Below are 18,142 nucleotides of genomic sequence, written 5' to 3' on the forward strand. Positions count from 1 at the left end.
TTATAAATTGATTTGAATATCACTGAGAGAAATAAGTATTTGATCCCCTACAACCCAGCCAGAATTCTGGCTCCCACAGATTGGCTGTGTGCCCACGTGGCACACAGATTACAATCAATCAATTACAGATACTCCTGATCTCAACTTATGTCAATTGAAATCTTGCAGCACCTGTAAGGCCCCCCGGCTCAAGTAGGCACAAGTACAGGCCCGGATGTTCACTGACAAACTTAAGACGGGCCTGTGCATGTGCCTTCTTGAGCAGGGGGACCTTGCAGGCACTTCAAGATTTCAGTCCATTAAGGCATAGTGTGCTATCAATGGTGTTCTCAGTGACTGAGGTCCCAACTGCCTTCAGATCATTAACAATCTCCTCCCGTGTAGTTTTGGGCTGATTCCTCACCTTTCTCATGATCATCCTCACCCCATGAGGCAAGATCTTGCATGGGGCTCCAGACCAAGGGTGATTGGTGGTCATTTTATATTTTTCCATTTATAAATAATCGCACCAACAGTTGTCAACCTTTCAACCAAGCTTCTTCCCGAAGGTCTTGTAACTCATTCCAGCCTTGTGCAGGTCTACATTCTTGTCCCTGATGTCCTTTGACAGCTCTTTGGTCTTGCCCATGGTGGTGGAGAGGTTGGAATGGAAGAAACTGATTCTGTGGACAGGTGTGCTTTATACATATAACAAATTGAGATCAGGACTCTCTGTAATTGATTGATTGTAATCTGTGTGCCACGTGGGCACACAGCTAATCTGTGGGAGCCAGAATTTTGGTTGGGTTGTAGGGGATCAAATACTTATTTCTCTCAATGATATGGGAATCAATTTATAACTTTTATGTAATGTGTTTTTTATAGTAACTTTTATATCTGAAATTAAAAAAGTTACACATTTAATGTCTCTATCGCATACCCTTTCCAAGCAACATCAATTTGTGCATGAAATTCAGGTACATCATTATTTAAGAAATTTTATGCAATACACATATTTAGCCATAAAATTCATTATTGAGATCTGAAATCTAGTCTTAGTCATTTCAGTTTCTATTGGCTATTAATATTTGCTATTCACATGATTACTCTGTGGTTCAGTGAGACCTCTGATGGATCTGAAGTAGCCTAGTTTAATTTCAAGTTAGTTGTTTAAGGACTATATGTTTAGGACATGAACTTCTTTGAATACTACCTATAATTATCAGCCTTAAGTGATTTGTGTGACACTGTTACTAGGTAATAGGATTCAATACAAAAACAAAAACTGTGTAAATCAGAATTACCAACTAACCGGAACTCTGTACCTGGATAAATTACACAAAGACTCTTGGAGAATGTGCAGAGTCCACATAGACATTGACCAGGCTAGGATTTAAGCCAAGCCAAGGATGCTGACATGAAGATTGTGCTGTGCCACTTCCTTATAATACCTATAAGGAATGTTTGTCTTCATAGCTATCTGATTAACTCGTCAAAGGCAGTAAAGTTCTACAGTGGTTTCAACACAACTGTGCTCCATAAACTGCTGTTTCAGACTCAGTCACTGGTTGGAAGGTTGAGTACTAAGACCATTTGCAATTCATTTTTATTTTCTTACAACCCAGTATTAATTTTATTGACACTCTTTATATAATTTATATAACACTCTTACAGACATTTAAGAAACCTATTGACATAAGCTGTCTTGAACAACCTATATATGTTAGTGGTCTTTGAATCTCTTTATTACTGCAAAAATAAGAAATTAAAAGTGATTAAGACAGTAACATTTAATCAAAACTAAAACTTTTTAAAATATAAAGAATGTTGCACAAGGAAAATATAGTGTTATGTTTTTGAGGTTCAAAGGGAAGTATTTTAAATTTTCATGTTGGGAAGAAAGTCATATAAGAGTACCGAATTATTGAATTGTTTTTGGTAAAGCTCTGGTGACATGTTGAGAAAACAGAGAGAGTTATAATTTATACAAGGATAAGACTACCTCTGAGATGACTAAACAAACAAAAAAAATCTAAACAAGGCAGGCAAAAAAATGACTATTGCTGATTCAAGATTACAATAAAAGAGAACAGAATTAAAGCATAAAACAAGTAAAAAAAAGCCTAACTTGAAGCTCTTGAGAGTAGGAGATTCTGTTCAAAACTGGAATGTCACCTTATATACATCAGCAATTTTAAGTAAAAAATTAAATTGATTTCTGCCCAAAAGGGCAAATCCATCTTTTTCCATTCATAGAATTTATACAGTCCCTGATGTTTAATCATGCACTCTTCACATGTGCCAAGTATTTTCTTGTAAGTTTGCCTTGTGATGTTCAATGCAATTATGAATGTGAGTGAGTGCAATGGAGTGATCTGACATGTCTTGCAATGTTGTAAGGACTGACCCACATGAACATGGAAGAGAAAAAGAAGAAAAAAAGGATCAACTGATATTCATCTTGGTGCAGAAGTGATGGTGAACAATATTTAACCAAACATTTGGTAGAAAGGTAAAAATTCTTCAGGAGAATTATGCTTCTTAAACAATTAGGGAAAGTAGACAGTGGTCTAATGTGAATTCAGATACTCTCAAATGCTTTATCTGCATTTTACTTATCATGTTATCAGTAATCTACTTTATTAGTACTCTAGTGCACTGCCGAATGTTATCCTAAGAAATAAGCTAAAACATGTGACTATCGGAATTGGACTTATTATATCATTTAAATATTATTAGCTCAGTTGTCACAAACACAATAAAACATGATGTCAGTGTGTTAGTATTAAAGGGACATTTAGCCATACACTTAATATTGATAATACTATAACTTTATATAAAAATAGGGAAAATATGTCTCAAGACCAAAAGGGATTGTTACATTAATTGTATGGAGACATTCGACTTACTAGCATACTTATTTAAATAAGCCACTACTGAGGTTTATTTTGGATTGCAGTTAATCATGGAAGATATTTGAAAACTTGGCACCTACTTAGGCAAATTACTAAAATTACTTGTGTTGCTGCAGTAAACCACTCTGCAGGATTGTCAAAGTTACTAGATAAGAGGCATCTACCATATATATATTAAGATGATCCTTGCTGGGAAACTTTACAGTACATGTACATAACAATGAATAAAAAGAGTAACACTTCACCACTGGTTTCAGAAGTTTACATGATAATTTCATTCCTAAAAACTATCAATTATTAATTTGTTTCTATTAACTTGATTTACCCTTCCTGAATCCTGGATCATTTTCACATTTTCTTGACCGAACTTGTCAGAGTACAGTTTAAGAAGCCGTTGTGAGATTTCAGATAGGGGTGTAAATTTAGGTTCCTTGTATATGTATTCCTTGCCATCCTCATCTTCAAAGAAACCCTGTAAAAGAAAATGGTATAAGTTAGGCATCAAAGGCTGCAGAAAAAGTGTCAAAATCATAAAATCATTATGCTGGACATTTATTTAAAACATATACACACACACAGAAAATTATAAAGTAACCGATAATAACTTACTCTAAAATAGTTTAAAAGACAATGACTAAACATACGTGTGACGTTTTGATGGCAGCCTGCAAATCAAGTTAATATTATGAATTAGCATGAAAACAGCTAACAATTTAAACAGATGTACAATAATGTAGATGTACAACTGCTTAAGCAGCTTTCATTTCATCACTGGATTTATATTAACTAGGGATGAACTGAATCCAACATCATGTTTATGATTTAACTAGATTATTTTACATTTGATTCAGACTATGACAATAATATTTTTGACAACTGCACAAAGGTTAAAACGTTACGAAGCTGCATTTGAGACCACCTTGCAAAATGAAATTTGGTAGATGTACAGATATTATCACTTAAGCTACTTAATAACAAGACCGCTTAATGACACAAATTCATGCTCCAAAATTTAGCAATGCTAAACAAACAAACAAAGGTGCAAGTATTTTAAATAGGAGTGCACTAAATTACACTGCTGCTGTATCTTGCAGTGGGATAGCAATCAATTAGAGATGCTGATCAGCAATTCACCTATACTAGAATTATGTGTGCCTCTTAGTGTTAGACTTTTTGATCCCATTATCATAACATTGCACGGATAGGTATGACAAGGAAAGCATTTGTACTCGTATGTCTGTTTTACTCATAATTGACACTAAAGATCGTATTTTAGGCTTACCAAAAACGGCCTGCAGACTGACAACATAGGAACTTATAATAACCCACAGACCATGGGTGCTTTTGTAAGGTAGAGTGGTATGAAAAACTAAGCATACCCCATGAAAAGGTTGGCCTATTTTATATTTTTGGCAAAATAATATCTGACCTTTGTTTTACCAATGATAATAAAGGTAATCTAATTAAAAAAACACTCAAGTAACATTTTTCATTCATTTGTACTAATTAAGTAAACAGAAGTATAATTTTCTTGTATGAAAAACCTTATGACACCACCACATTCATCACTGTATTACACTGTATTCTGTAATCAGAATTATTGATAAATGATTAAAACCTCATTACAGAATAAGTTGGAAGGACCTGCTTTATGCAAATATCAGAAAGCTAAAGTGTGATTTGGTCCTAGCTCATGCGGTGTCTAGGTACATTGGGCCAAAATAAAAAGAACTCTCTGAAGCTCACAGGAAAAAAAGATTGAGGATACCTATGTTGATGGTGGGAATGGTTTTAAAACCATTTCCAATCAATTTTTAATCAGTCACTCCACTGTGTTAAAGACAGTCTATAAATGGAGATAATTTCAAATCACTGACAATATAGCCAGGCCCGGCTGTTCCATCAAAACTGATATGGATAGTCTCAGAGACCATAAGGATGATCACAAGAAATAAACCGATCTTGTCTCTGTGTCAACATGAAGCAACCATCTGGTAAGGAGACTGAAGCGCCTTACCAGGAAGACCAAACACAATCAAGGAAAACCAGCATGGGGACTTGATTTGAGCAGTATATAAAAGGAAGTCCTCAAACATCACAAATCTGAAGTTCTGTAAAGAGGAGTAGGCAAATATTTCTTTTCAAATGAATATAAGAGACTGATGGACAATTATAAGAAACACCTACAAGACGATAATTCAGCCAAAAAGGGCAATGCAAGCCACTGATTGCACAGAATATTTTTTCTTATTTATTAAACTATATTATCTTTATCTTTCAAGATCAAATATCCATACCCGCAAATATATTGTGGAAGACTCAGCTTTTCATCAGGTATACTAAATGTTCTTTTTTACCCCAGTATATCTGTTAGTTTATTGAACCACTGATAGAGTCTGATAGGTATCAAATTACTGGTCTAAATAAGGTAGGATGGTTAGTCTTATGCATCAGTAGATATTAACCAACACAGATATGACAGCAAGATAATACCATACTTGTACAAATGCATTCACATCCATTGGGAACATTCTAGATGACTCCGAGGAACACCAAAATTAAAGGCTAGAATGTGTCTCTTTGAATATTTCTAACCTTTTAAATAGTGCAGCCTCCGCCAACTGCCAGGCGATGCCACTGAACAGCAATCTGGAGAAGTGGAACTTAATTTAAGACATTTACTGTGATTTATGCTTTCTATTATCAACTATACTTAGACAGATGTGAGCCTCAAGCAAACTAGGTTGCTGTAGCTACACACCTTTTTGTGAGATATTGTCAATCCTCACACTGGTAAAAGTCTCTTCTGCCTTCCCTGTCTTGCAGGGACCATGTGTAGGACAATTTTCTACACTACTGTCTGCTTTACTCTTTGGATTTTTACCTCCCTCTGACACTAATGACACCTACATGGAGCTCCTGCTTGAGCCAATAATTTACTATTTTTCTCTGGTTTAAGACTTAATCTCTTACTTGCTAATCACCTGCTCTGAATGCAAATATTGTGGACTTTTTATCATGGAGTGTATTTATATTTATTTGGTTAACTTAGATATCTCTATTTAAATAGCAATGTGAATTATGTCATGTCTCTGTAGCAAACTACATATGAACATTTTGGATTCAGCACATCCTTCATATTAACTAAAAATTCTAAAATGTAATACTCTCATTGCAAAAAAAAATGCATACAAAGGTTCAAAGGCACAAAAAAGTGGGAATGATGTTAAAACCCCTTAAGGGTAAAAGATACAAAAGTTAAGAAAAGAAGAACAACACTGCAATAATTTGCACAGCATTAAAACCTTCACAATAATCACTATAGTACATTACACTCATCTTTTAGCCAGCCTTTTAAGAAGAATACATTTAATTAAAATAATTCTACTTATAGCCCCAGGCATTCAAAATAACAACAATAAATTATGGTCAAATCAGTTTGAGAAAAGCTGGCAAAAATAATGAGATACATTAAAAAAATGTTTGGACGGTTTTAATGCAAGAAAGAAACAAACAAGCCATCTCTTAGGCTAGCTTTGAATTTTCTATGATTGAAGTTGCTAAAGCGTCAAAGCATAATGTTTCCATCCTTCCACAGTAGTGAAAATTAAGAATTTAGCCTATGAAAATGTTTGATCCTTTTATACAGAAGTAAAATAAATTTGATAATTTAATAAAATACTCATTCAGATGTCCCAAGTGCTGAAGTAACAGCATTTGGAACAGGCTACAGTACATTTTTAAAATGTTATTGTTTAGTAACAAACAGCAATAATTTTTGCATCAGCTTACTTTTGATTTAAAACTTCCATTTTTTTTTTTGCAAGTGAGCTCTGAATATACTTACATTACTATTAAGTATTTATAAAGAGCTGTTACAGTTCTAGATCCACACACAAAATAACCCTTATTAGCAGATTAATGACTTTGGGATGAATTGTCAAAAGTGTTTTTCTTGACAACAACAATCTACTAAAATTAACACTACTTTCTATAAAAAAAAGAAAAAAAAACATTAAATAAAAAAATATAAGTAAGGATTACAGAAGCCAAACATTTAGTAGTTCAGTGGGGTGGTGGGACAGGGTAAGTATATAAGTTTTTCTGTTTCAGAAAACTTGATTTGACTATCCATTTCATGCGTCACCAAACACCTTTCATTTTTTAAAGAGAAACTGTTATAAGTAAACAATTTAGTAGATGTAATCACTTTTAATTATGCAAAAGAGTTTATCACTTTAACAATGCAGTGAAAGAATAAAAGACAAGTTTTGTTTTTTTTATATTTTAGAATAAATAAAGTTGACAGAAATAGATACACCCTCTTCCCTTCCCACTAGAAAGTCGGAGATGCTGAAATGGATGTGCTGCCAGGAATAATGGAGCACGAGTGGTGAGTGATCTGACTACACTGACAGAACCACACCAAAAGTCACAAACGCTAATGCAGCAACATTACTGCATTACTTGCGTTGCTAGAATTCATTTACCTCGACATCTGTCTCACTGTCAGTAAACTGGTACTGCTATAGGGTTGTAAAACAATAAAGAACAAAGTTTAAGTTATTTTCTTAGTCTAGATGGATGTGCCAGACTGGAGAAAAATTAAAATAAACAATTTCTATCCAACAAAATGAGCACTTTTACATATAAAGACCCAGTTTAACAATCTATAAGAATTAAAAATATTAAGACAGCATAACTCAAAATAAGAACTCAGATGCAGAAATAAAAAAAAGATGAGAAAGTGAGTTTAACAGCAGGGAAGAAAACAGTTACAATTAGGTTCGGCTACATGCACTGTTACTAGCAAGCCACAGAAGCAAGTCAGTGAGAGACTGGTAACTATTATTGGTACTTGACAGATGATTTAAAATGTGCAATATATATATATATATATATATATATGTGTATAAATGAATACATATATATAAAACAAACTGATTGTATATACCATATGTATGTGTATAAATTAGGGGTGTAACAGTTCACTAATTCAATGGCTTGAATCATGTTTTAAATCACAAGGAAAAAATACATTTGTTGAAGACATCTGTGTATACCTTAGAAATAAAATTAATCAGTCAAGATGACAAAAAAGTAACATTTTACCATATACTGTATATAAGGCAAACAATTTTCAAATACAAATTTGGTATGCTGGCTTTTGTGTTCATGTACTGTAAAACAGATGACACTGGTTCATTTTCTAAGCACTACTCTGAAGAAGAGGTGTCACCATGTCATATTTAATAGCATCCATGCCAAACAAATTAAAACCATCATTTCCCTTTCAGTATTGGAAACTAATATAACATATAAAAAAAACAAAATAAAAAACAGTATATTTGACTCATGATACAATAATACTATAATATTTTTATCAAGTTTCTTAATAGACTCACCAGCTACTTTATTAGGTACACCTTGCCAGTACTGGGTTGGACCCCCTTTTACTTTCAGAACTGCTGTAATTCTTTGTGGCATAGATTCAAGAAGGTGCTGAAAACATTCCACTGGGACTTTGGCCCATATTGGCATGAGGGCATCATGGAATTGCTGCAGATTTGTCAGCTGCACATCCATGATGCGAATCTCCCATTCCATCATATCTCAAAAGTGTTCTGTAGGATTGAAATTTGGTGACTGTGAAGGCCATTTGAGCACAATGAAACCAGTTTGAGATAATATGAGCTTTGTGACATAGTGCATTATCCTCCTTGAAGTAGCCATCAGAAGATGAGTACATTGTGGTCATAAAGGGATGGGCATGGTCAACAAGAATACTCAGGTAGGCTGTGGCATTTAAATGATGCTCATTTGGTACGCAAAGAACATATTCCCCACACCATTACACCACCACCACCAGCCTGAAACATTAATACAAGGCAGGATGAATCCATGCTTTCATGCTGTTGATGCCAAATTCTGATCCCACCCTCAGAATTTTGCATCAGAAATTGAGACACATCAGAGCTGTCAACATTTTCCAGTCTTCTATTGTCAAATTTCGGTGAGTGTGAATTTTAGATTCAGTTGCCTGTTCTTAACTGACAAGAATCACACCTGGTGTGGTCTCCTGTTGCTATAGCCCATCTGTTTCAAGGTTCAAAGTGTTATGCATTCAGAGGTGCTCTTCTGCATAGCTCAGTTGTAACAAGTGTTTATTTGAGTTGCTATTGCCTTTGTATTAGCTTGAACCGGTTTGGTCATTCTCCTCTGACCTCTGGCATCAACATGGTATTTTCAGCCAGAGAACTGTTGCTCACTGAATATTTTCCTTTTTTGGACTATTCTCTGTAAACCCTAGAGATGATTGTGCATGAAAATCCTAGTAGATCAGCAGTTTCTGAAATACAGTGATCCCTTGCTATATCGCACTTCGACTTTCGCGGCTTCATTCCATCGCGGATTTTAAATGTAAGCATATCTAAATATATATCACGGATTTTTCGCTGGTTCGCGGATTTCTATGGACAATGGGTCTTTTAATTTATGGTACATGCTTCCTCATTTTGTTTGCCCAGTTGATTTCATACAAGGAACGCTATTGGTGGATGGCTTAGAAGCTACCCAATCAGAGCATATATTACGTATTAAATAAAACTCCTCAATGATATACGATATGCTTCCCGCACGGCGCTTGATTGTTTGCTTTTCTCTGTCTCTCTCACTCTCTGACATTCTCTGCGCCTGACAGAGGGGGTGTGAGCAGAGGGGCTGTTTGCACAGAGGCTGTTTGCCTAGAGGATACGGACACTCCTCTAAAAAATGCCGTTTTATCGCGGTGCTTCGGCATACTTAAAAGCCCAAAAGTACGTATTGATTTTTTGATTGTTTGCTTTTCTCTCGCTCTTTCTCTCTCTGACATTCTCTGCTCCTGACACGCATTCTTTGAAGAGGAAGATATGTTTGCATTCTTTTAATTGTGAGAAAGAACTGTCATCTCTGTCTTGTCATGGAGCACAGTTTAAACCTTTGACTAAAGGGTGTTATTTCATGTCTAGAGGGCTCTAATAATGTTAACAGTGTGGGAGAGTTTATAAGGGCTTAAATTATATAAAAATAACCATACAAACATATGGTTTCTACTACGTGGATTTTCATCTATCGCAGGGGGTTCTGGAACGCAAACCCCAGCGATCGAGGAGGGATTACTGTACTCAGACCAACCCATCTGGCATCAACAACCATGCTACATTCAAAGTCACTAAAATCACCTTTCTTCCCTGTTCTTAAGCTTAGACAGAATTCAGAAGGTCATCTTGACAATGTCTACATGTCAAAATGCATTGAGTTTCTGCCATGTGATTGACTGAATAGATATTTACATTAACAAGAAGTTGGCCGGTGAGTGTAGATAGCATTATGATTTGATTCCCCATTACTATATAATATTGTAATGTATTATTCCCTTTTTTGACTTAAATTTAAGATCACATCATATTTTTACGAGCATACATATGTGTCTAAAAGACATATGGAGTTACATTAAATAACATACCCTTTGATACATGGTCTATCCCTAGCTCTATGAGATGAATCCTAACATTTGTGGAGTAGGGCAGTCAGTTGAGGTCATAACTGAGATTCAGATGTTTAAGCCTAAAATATAGATGACTTATGTAATATAATCTTAATGTAACTTTAATACGAAACTTTGCAAAACTATATTTTAGGAGAAATGGAATCAAAGCTAAGTACATCAGACAGGAAACGAAATGCAAGCACTTATTGACAAACATCAATAGCTGTGAACAAGCATAAAGTTACATAATGCTATGTTTACTTGCATGAACAGTTTTTCACTTAATGTACAAAATAGTGATTTTAACTGTTTGATTTAACTAAAAGATGACAAGGTGGTGCAGTGGTTGTATGTATTGGAATCTCTGCAATCACACTAATGCTAGTAATTGCCATTTCTCCTCTTACACACAAAAACATTTATTTTACAATGTATTGCAAGATACTGCAAAATGTTCATTGTGCTATTGGACTTAAGAAGCAATGTTTAGATATGCAAATATCAAAATGGGTAAAAATAAAATTGATAATCAAAAAAGAAAGATATATTTTGTCAGACCATCAATTAAATATCAAAATAAAAAAACACTGAATGAGAAGGTTCTGTTATAACTACACAATTTTTCCCTACTTATGATGAGTATGGAGGAATGTGATAAGGGGACCTAGCATTCCAGCTAAAAGCTAGATGATCTTCTAAATTATACCTGCACCTTTAAGTATGGCATGATACCTATATCCTTCTGTCTTTATTACAGATCTCCAACTAATAAATGCAGCTTTTATGAAATCACAAGTAATTCAAATGGGTATGAAGTCAGATAATTTAAAAATGTAGCCATAAAGCCATACAGTGTTAATTTTAAGGAAAGCTTGCCAACTAGGAGGAGCTTGGAACCACTGCTTCTCCAAACTGAGAAAAGTCAGGTGAGATCCTTTGGGCACATACTGTTAAGATGTCCAAGGTTGCTTCTTGTTGGTCTGTTGTGCCAAACACATTGGGCAAAAAGCTAGGACAGACCCAGGAAACAGTGGAGGGCTTATTTCTCTTAACTGGCCTGAAAAAAATCTAGAAATGCCCTAGGTGAGGCTGGAAAGCATTGCTAAAGATGAGGCGGTCTTGCCTATCCAGTATAAGTGAAAGTTAAGTGAGGTGAATCTTGCCAAATTTTTGCACATTCAAATGCAAAATAAGACAACGCATTAAAAGCTATTATGACACTTTTTCACACAAAAGAACACAATATGTTAAAACACCAAAATGTGCCTTTAAGCAAATTAAATATCTGCTGGATTATTAAGAGGCTTCTGTTCTCTGCTTTCCATATGAAAATACAGTGCAGCAGGCATGCATATTGTAAATAACCTTACTTTGGTTTTTTTTTTTTTTAACAAGTTAGATTACACTTTTTCAAAATCTCTTTATAACTTATTAATCAGTGGAATATAAGCTTTATCCAAAACAATTCAGAAGAAATCTATGAACTGTTACACCTTTAATTTTTATATACACTGTATATGTATATACACTTACAGAATGCAAAGTAAGCGGATCTGAAAGAAGAAGAAAAAAAAAACACACCACACTAAAGCATTTGAGCCTTTTCACATTTAACAGCAAAGGGCTACATTAAAAACTTACCGCTGCCTTAAAAGAAGAATAAAAGGAAAAAAAAAATGAAAGCATAAAGATTTGATTACATATTTTCAGAGGAAAAGGCATGGCGGATATTTGTTTTTTTATTGTATAACACTTGCATAGCATTTTGCAGTAAAAGGAGCATCCATGCATCAGAATTACAGTGACAAGCTTTAACAAAAAAGGAAAAAGAAAAACACAAAGGCTCTAAAAATTAGTTAATGTCATTTTAAACTCTGTACCACTCTGGACATGATTGTAACCAGCCTGAAAATCCAATCTAAAGGTAGACAAGTGGGTAAGGTTAAGTCTATGTATGCCCGATTAAGCAACGTTGCCTTTGACACACCCAAGGCTTTCTTTTGTTTTTCCATTTTACTGACACAAATCTGCTCACTATTGGTATACCATGCCTCCATAGCTTTTCTGTCTCCATTTGGCTGTGGCTCCAACTCCTTCAGTCTTTCTGATCCCCTTCATCACTGTAGACATTGCTTATGTTTTATTCTTAACTGTTAGCCTTGTACCACCTAATTCGGCTATCCTAAACTTTGCAAATATAGAATTAATCTCTTGGGCATTAAAAATACACAATCACAACTAGCACAGAGCTTACTTTGGAACTGACATTTCTGTTTTGTTGACAAAAAAATATCTTAATCATTTTCAATTGCTGTAGATGGGTTTCATTGCCAGCATCATTAATTGTTAGGGATGGAAGATTTTCTAGCCTGGGATCTTTAATAATATTCTTTTTCTATGTCTTTTCTTCTGAGATCACAAACATAACAATAATAATTATCTGGAATAGAAAATCAATTTAATCTTCATTTCAAATGTCTCTGCAATACAGATCTGATTGAAGCAAATCCCTAACCAACAAAGGAGCAAAAATTATTGGTTTGAGGTTTCTTTGTCTTTTTTTTTTAAACAACAAATAGCTGCTTTGCTCACTTCACTGGAATAAAACAAGGACCCCAAAGAAGTGTCACGAAATGTCATAACAGTTTACTAGAAGACAGGGAAGATATGTGTGGTTGAGCTATATTTCAACAGTAATGTAATAATGTGGCTGTTAGATATGGTATTGGGAAAATCTACCTCTAGTCATACTGCGAAATATTGTCACTTTTAGACATCAAACACCCTGAAGTCTGATCAGCTGCTTTATTCATATACTTGTAACTTTTGCTGTTAACAGATCAAATTCTGTGAAGGTTTTCACAGTGGTCTTACAAACACATACAGTATTCATTTACAGATTAATATCTTTAATTTTTCATCACCACCATCATCGGTTTTTATGGTCAAGTTTCAGGTTTATCTAAGTTAGCTGGTTGTCCTTCAGATTTTAAGTCTTTAAATACATCTTTATAGTCCATATTAATTTAAAAATTCACCATGAAATATTTTTCAAAGAAAACTCCCACTGACATACGTTGTTCCAACTCTTTTAAATGAGTGATGTAGTAAGTTTAGTTTTAACTAGTTTCTACACATTTTGTACCTGTTTAGGCAACCCAAGTTTATATGAAATGGGATTCAAATTTTACTTTTTCCTTCTGGAAAAGCCTTTCACAAAAACTGATAAATCAGTTTATTAAGGACTGGGATAATCTTAATATGAAAGGTTCCATTAACCAGTCACAATGCAAAAGTTTATTTTCACATACCTGCCCAAAGAAGGCCACTCTAAAGTATGTTCCAAGAAGCCGTTTTCCTGTATGCATAACTTCTGTCACTTTGCTGTAGGCCCGGTGCAGTGTGTCATACAAGTGGGAAAGTTTCTGAAAGAAATAAAATGCAAAGTACATGACATGATATGGTGCTGGTTCATTTGCAGCAAAGAGTGGAGCTTTACGTAATGCCTTTCATAAAGATTACTGTACAGTATGTAGAAAAGTTATACTTCAGTAAAAATAACATAATGTAACCAAACATTCTCAAACTTGTCTAATCCAATTTAGTGCTATGGAGTGCTGGAGCTTAACCCTGGAGCACTAAGTGAAAGGTGAGAAACAACTCTGAATGGGAAACCAGTCCATTCATGGGGCCCAGTCACAAATACACTCATGTAAACACTTCCACTGAGTGAGCACTCAGAGGAAAACCTAAGTAGGTATGGGAGAAAGTTATACTCCATACAAAAACAGTCAGGTGTGGTATTTGAAATTAAGACACTGGATCAGTAAGGCAGGAATATCAGCCACTGTGTCATTGTATCTCGCTACAACAAATGTTTATAGAATGCAGTCAGCGCCAGATTTATTGTCACCCTTCATGTAAATTAATTAAACATATAAACAAATATACAAGATGAACTTCCATAAAGAATATTTGAATTTTTAAAATATTTTTAGATTTTGCTTGTAGCCTGCTCTGTTTAATTCACACCACAGGTTTTCATTTTGGTTCAAATCTGAAGAACGAGATGGCCATTGCAAAAGTTAATTTTGCGTTTTTGCAACAATTTCTATTTTTATTTTAACATGTGTTTGCGGTTGCTGTCCAAAGGCCCATTAATGGCCAATTTCCAATCTTCTGGCAGAGATAGACAGGTTGTGGGAGAAAATTTCCGGGTATGTACTGGAATTCTTTCTTCTGTTAATCTTAAACAACAACCTCTGCATAACCTGCAGTAAAACGTAGCCAAAGTATCAATAATCCGGCAACAAACTTCACAGTGGGTATGGTGATGGTGTGCATGACCAAAATGTTTGTCTCATCTGTCTATTAAATTGTATTTACAGTGATGCCGGGCAAACTTCTGACACTGCATTTTGTAGTTTGATTTAAAGAGGGCTTCTTTCATAGAACTTTCTCAAAATTCTTCTTTTCATGGAGGTGGGCTTTTCACAGTATGTGGAGGCAGTATACTCATGGATACTCTCTCTAGCACATTTTCAACTTTTTTTATTATGGCCTTTTTATGCGTAATGGTATTTTCAGCTGCCTATTAATTTTTTTTACAACTTCTGCCTAATTTGTGTAGGTCTAGAACCTTTAGTCTCATCTGAGTTTAAACCTTTTTAGGTTTAGGCACACTGATGAACAAAAATAGGATTTTACACATGTACAACCTCACATTTATAGCCTAGAAAAACAGAAACTGCCAACAAAGGAATTCCTGGGTAACAGAAGAAAAAAAAAAAAAAATTCAGAGTGCACTCCCCTCGACTTTCTCATATATTGAGATAGAGGAAAAGGTCACCAGAACCACTTCCACTTGCACAATATTTCTCAAATACCATATGTCTTTGTTTCTCAACATAACTAATTGATAATATAGATACACAATCATTTATCTCTATTTATTATCAAATTTTATATTTAAATGATATTTTTGCACTTAAGGAGGTTGAAAATTGTGGTGGTATTATTTTATGATTACATATGCATTATCTAGATTATGTGCAAAATAAATAGAGTTATAGTCACCTAAAAGCATAGAAAAAGTGATAGTATTATATACCATTTGTTGCAGCAAATTGCTATAGGTAAAACTGAATTTAGCTACATTTAATTATGATAATGATAGCGGAAATAAAACAAAAAATCATAAAATTAAATATATTACCAGGAACACGACGGGGATGCAGCAGCTTTTCTTCCCATTACATCTTTATATTTACATGGCATTTTCAATGTTTACACATTATTGTTAAATTGATGATGTATAAAAAAATAAAATTAATAATAGTTACTGAAAGAATATGCGTTATATTGAATATAGTTATTAATATTGTGTACACATTTATATTTACTTGATACAAAAAATTTGGATGGTTATTTAAATAAAATACTACTTCCAGTTGAGTAATTTTCTCAAATTTCATATATGTTTATTTTTTTATCATAATAAATATCTATACAAAATTTGAATAATCTATTTGTAAATATAACCATACTTTACTTGATATCTGCTAAAGTATTCAGTTAAAGTACCACTTCCAGTTGATGGAAGTGGCCCAAAGGTTGATTGGATTCCTTATTTTTGATATAAAGCAGGTGTACAAAACCTCACTGACCTAGTTATCATGTTTACACACTGACAGACATAATTTAAGAAATGGTATTTAAAGACTCAGAAAGGTCTAAACGTCAAGAATCTCGAGGTTGAATTTTTTCACCATTCCTATACTTTCTCTTAACTATGTATACGAGAAAATAAAAAGATAAAGATTTTTTAATCAAGGGTGCACATTTATTTGGTTTTACTTAAGCTATTCAGTGATGCTAGTAATTGTGTTCAATATATTCTTGGGAGAACAAACTATTTAAAAAAAGTTTTATAGGTTCAAGGTTTTTACCTTTATGGAAATAATAATTTTGGAAATTAACTGTTGATGTAAAATTAGGGCTAAGGGAAAGGACCCAAAAAAATTATTATGCAACTTTAAGCAATTCCATTTTACTCACTGTCAAAATACACCCCTTGGGATGTAATACACTTGTCCCTACACTTCTTTCATTCTTGAAAAAATTGCCAGTTCTCATCTTTTGATAACCTGTTTAGAGCCTCCAGCGATATTTTTCTAGATTTTCAACCAATTTGCAAATTTTCTTCTGTTTAATCTTTTGGGGGGAAAAAGATGCGGGTTTTGGAGACAAAAACATTTTGCCTAAAAGCAGGTGTGTGCAGGTGCACTGCCACTGTGCAACAGTCTGCATAGGGATGTTGTCATGGACTCCTTTTTTTAAGGTGCTTTCCCATAGACACCTAAGTAGTTTAGTGAAATTCTGCATATTAACAGTCTGATTGTTAGGAAACTCTTTATTAACAAGTCTGTTAATGTGAAAACTTATGATTGTTGTTGTTTTGATGTTCAACATGACCTGGCATGCTTTTTTTTTTATCCTGGAGAAAATAAAATGACTGAAATTAGGCACACAACTGTAAAATAAATGTCAGAAACAGGCATTCAAGTCAGCACAGCTCCACTTGGCAGACTGATTAACAAGACTTCAGGCATAAATACTTAGCGACATACTCAATAGCTACACTCTACTACAGTGTCATTGACCAATTCCGTGAATTTTTGGACCCCCAAGCCCCGCCACCCCCAACCAGACACTCCTGGAGTCAGAAATATGGGTGAAATGTCCACTTGGTAGCAATGTTGTTACAAGCTAATTTCCCTAATATGTGATCATATCGTCTCAGGGACATAACATACTTTATAAAGCCTGTAATTTCACCATTAAGCAGCAGGCTTCATAAAGAAAGTACTATGCATAAATAATGTCCCTTATCTAACCACTATTAAAATTCAACATTTGTTAAGAAGCCAAATGTCTAAATTAAATATACCAATCATATGTATGTTAATCTACTGTAATAAATTTACAAAGTCTCTTACCTCAAAATCTCTACGTTTTTCATAAATAGGAATAATAAGCTTATAAATATCAGCAATCAGCTCGTATCTTTCAGCTTTCCACAAACCATCTGCACACTGTTCAAGTAGCTCCATTAGCACATCCTGTGAAAACAATAAAAAACAAGGAAATGCAGTTTAAATTAAATCTACACTAGACATTAACTCATTTGGAAATGACAAATGGCAAGGCTTTGAACAAGACTTGCAATTTAGTAAAAAGTGTATTATAATTTCAATAACTCCTTTCAGTGGGACTACTATTCATTCTAGTATGTTACATGGTTCTTATTTATTTATTATAACCTACTTTATGTATGTCTTTTGTGTTCTCTAAACATTAGTACTGGACACTTTTTGTAGTAGCTGTAGAAGCAACCAATGCAAAGCACAAAGTGAAAAAAATCAATAAATGCTTGATGTAATTTTCTTTCTTTTCAAAAACAACATATACATTTTTCAAGACAATTTTATTGTTCTGTTCATTTACAGTAAAACATTTTAATGTCAAAAAAAACATACATTCTGTTAAGATATGTATGTGTGTACATGCATTTATGTAAATTATACTGTATATATAAAAAATGTTAAAATATTATGCCATATTAACACTTAAAGGAAAACTCTATATTAAGTGATCTTTTGTGGGGTCTCATGACATACAAATATTCTCTGCTTTTTATATTTATAACATTATTTTATAG

General features: G+C 34.0%; 1 protein-coding gene across 15 annotated transcripts in view; it reads right to left on the bottom strand.

The window, feature by feature from the left end:
• The window catches only part of dock9b (dedicator of cytokinesis 9b), a 389,040-nt gene that overhangs the window by 12,628 nt on the left and 358,270 nt on the right, over positions 1-18,142 (bottom strand). For 8 of the 15 annotated variants that reach the window (XM_039744596.1, XM_039744605.1, XM_039744598.1 and 5 more), the window contains 5 exons: positions 17,421-17,543; positions 13,734-13,847; positions 12,064-12,069; positions 7,385-7,420; positions 3,220-3,366 (listed from right to left, as the gene is read on the bottom strand). In XM_039744596.1, coding sequence (XP_039600530.1) covers positions 3,220-3,366; positions 7,385-7,420; positions 12,064-12,069; positions 13,734-13,847; positions 17,421-17,543 — 426 coding nt within the window. The remainder of the gene's footprint in view (positions 1-3,219; positions 3,367-7,384; positions 7,421-12,063; positions 12,070-13,733; positions 13,848-17,420; positions 17,544-18,142) is intronic. The other 7 variants (XM_039744606.1, XM_039744603.1, XM_039744593.1 and 4 more) reach the window with 2 other exon arrangements.

This window comes from Polypterus senegalus, chromosome 2 (genome assembly GCF_016835505.1).
Source record: "Polypterus senegalus isolate Bchr_013 chromosome 2, ASM1683550v1, whole genome shotgun sequence".
In the NCBI taxonomy this organism is placed as follows: Eukaryota; Metazoa; Chordata; class Cladistia; order Polypteriformes; family Polypteridae; genus Polypterus; species Polypterus senegalus.